This window comes from Charadrius vociferus, unplaced genomic scaffold (assembly GCF_000708025.1).
Source record: "Charadrius vociferus isolate BGI_N301 unplaced genomic scaffold, ASM70802v2 scaffold549, whole genome shotgun sequence".
In the NCBI taxonomy this organism is placed as follows: Eukaryota; Metazoa; Chordata; class Aves; order Charadriiformes; family Charadriidae; genus Charadrius; species Charadrius vociferus.
This window is the reverse complement of record NW_009650103.1, coordinates 3,786,421-3,788,671: the sequence shown is the minus strand read 5'-3', so window position 1 is coordinate 3,788,671 and position 2,251 is coordinate 3,786,421. Positions and strand designations below refer to the sequence as shown.

The 2,251-nt window shown below is 43.8% G+C and overlaps 1 protein-coding gene across 1 annotated transcript; it reads left to right on the top strand.

The window, feature by feature from the left end:
* The first annotated feature begins 18 nt into the window (after positions 1-18).
* On the top strand, positions 19-1,302 carry ZBTB6 (zinc finger and BTB domain containing 6). The gene has a single exon (XM_009892274.1). The coding sequence runs from the start codon at positions 19-21 to the stop codon at positions 1,300-1,302; it is 1,284 nt and encodes a 427-aa protein (XP_009890576.1).
* The last annotated feature ends 949 nt before the right edge of the window (positions 1,303-2,251 follow it).

The window sequence follows — 2,251 nt, the reverse complement described above, 5'->3', positions numbered from 1 at the left end:
CCCCGCGGGAGCGGCGCCATGGCGGCGGACTCGGAGGTGCTGCACTTCCAGTTCGAGCAGCAGGGCGATGCCGTGCTGCAGAAGATGAACCTCCTGCGGCAGCAGAACCTGTTCTGCGACGTCTCCATTTACATCAACGACACCGAGTTCCAGGGGCACAAGGTGATCTTCGCCGCCTGCTCCACCTTCATGAGGGACCAGTTCCTGCTCAACCAGTCCCGGCAGGTGCGGATCACCATCCTGCAGAGCGCCGAGGTGGGCAGAAAGCTGCTGCTGTCCTGTTATACCGGCGCTCTGGAAGTCAAAAAGAAGGAGCTGCTGAAATACCTCACCGCCGCGAGTTATCTCCAGATGGTTCACATCGTGGAGAAGTGTACCGAAGCTTTGTCAAAATACTTGGAAATTGACGCTTCCATGGAGAACAGTGATCAGGCGGCAGAGAGGTGTCATTCCTCTGATGCTGAACTGAGAAACGGAGATGACGGTTTAGATAAAGATTGTGAAATAATTGAGATCTCTGAAGACAGCCCGGTGAATGTAGAGTACCCTGTGAAACAGGAGAAGGGGGACGTCTCCCGGCCCGCAGTGCAGAGTTTGATCTCAGAAAGAAAGGACACAAAAACCCCAGAAATATCAACAGTCGAAATCGGATATAAGGACGATGAAATCTGTATCTTCAGAATGGATTCTATGAGCGTAGCGAATGTAGAAAATGATCATTTTCCTCAGCCTTGCACATCTTCTAAAACAAACTTGTATTTTCCAGAAACCCAGCACTCCTTGATAAATTCAACAGTTGAAAGCAGAAATACAGAAATGTCAGGAAATCACTTTCAGGCTTTCGTCAGTGACAATCCAGAAGGAACTTCTAATCTGATGAATGGGTTCCAGAGCCTGGACGATTCTGGTAATTCATGGCGGCATCAGTGTCCGAAGTGTCCGAGGGGATTTCTGCATCTTGAGAACTATCTCAGACATCTGAAAATGCACAAACTCTTCTTGTGTTTGCAGTGTGGCAAAACATTTACGCAAAAAAAGAACCTCAACAGACATATCCGGGGGCACATGGGCATCCGCCCCTTCCAGTGCATGGTGTGCTTGAAGACCTTCACTGCCAAAAGCACTCTCCAGGATCACCTGAATATACACAGCGGCGATAGGCCCTACAAGTGTCATTGTTGCGACATGGACTTTAAGCACAAATCTGCTCTTAAAAAGCATTTAACTTCTGTTCATGGAAGGAGTAGCAGTGAAAAACCAAACCTGAACACTATTACGAAAGTTAAAATAGACTATGATTAACAGATGGGTAGTTGTGGAGCCAGGATCCACAAAAACCTCCTGCCTAGTGAAATTCTAGATGAAATTCTAGATACAGATCCCTGCGTAATGGAGAGAAGCACAAATACGTGACTGGTGATCAAAGACAGGCCTTGCGAGCAGCAGACTTGCTCGCTGTTTAGGTTGCTATTGCTGTAAGTGTGAAAAAGGTGTTTACTAGTTGAAAGTAAACTGCAAAATATGGGGAACGATTTCATGCTTCTCTTCTATTATCCTGGACACATTCTGATTCCCCTGCCCCAATTATGTTTTGCACTCCCCGGTTTCAAGGGCAGGCACTGCCAATTTTCAAAGTATTACTGATATTGCAATAAGCTGAAGCCTGAGCCACGATGTTCCTGATGTATAACGGCTAAGGAAAGGGGACATCTATATTTATTCAGCAAGTCAGTCATTCCCACCCAGTTCAGGTATCACAGTGAAATCAGCTCTTTACTTGCCCAAACTTGGCTAGATCTTTCAACAGAAAGAGGCAAGTTTTCATACTCAAGTTTGTGATACTTAAGAAAGAACACACAACAAACAAAAATAATCAAGGAAGCTTTCAAATTGCCTTTTGCAAACAGAGAATTGGTAAAAGAGAAAGAAACAGTATTTTAAACAGTATTGCCTTGCAGTTCATTTTTAACCGGACGGTCTCATCAGAAGGACTTGTGTTCAGTTCTATGAATGAGTTCTGAATTTTTCTAAACTTATTTCTTCTGATCATTTTTTTCTGTCATACCAGTGTTTTGCACCTGTATTTGACTAATTCTGATTAAGTTAGTCCTGTTTGTTGAGTTGTAACATTTGCCTTCATTTTTTACAAATCTTAGACGTGTATGCTAATGTGAAAAATTAAGCTGTGTGCTGTTATGTAGTACCAGTTTCTACGTTAATTTTGAAAAACAATCCTTTAAATCTTATTAGG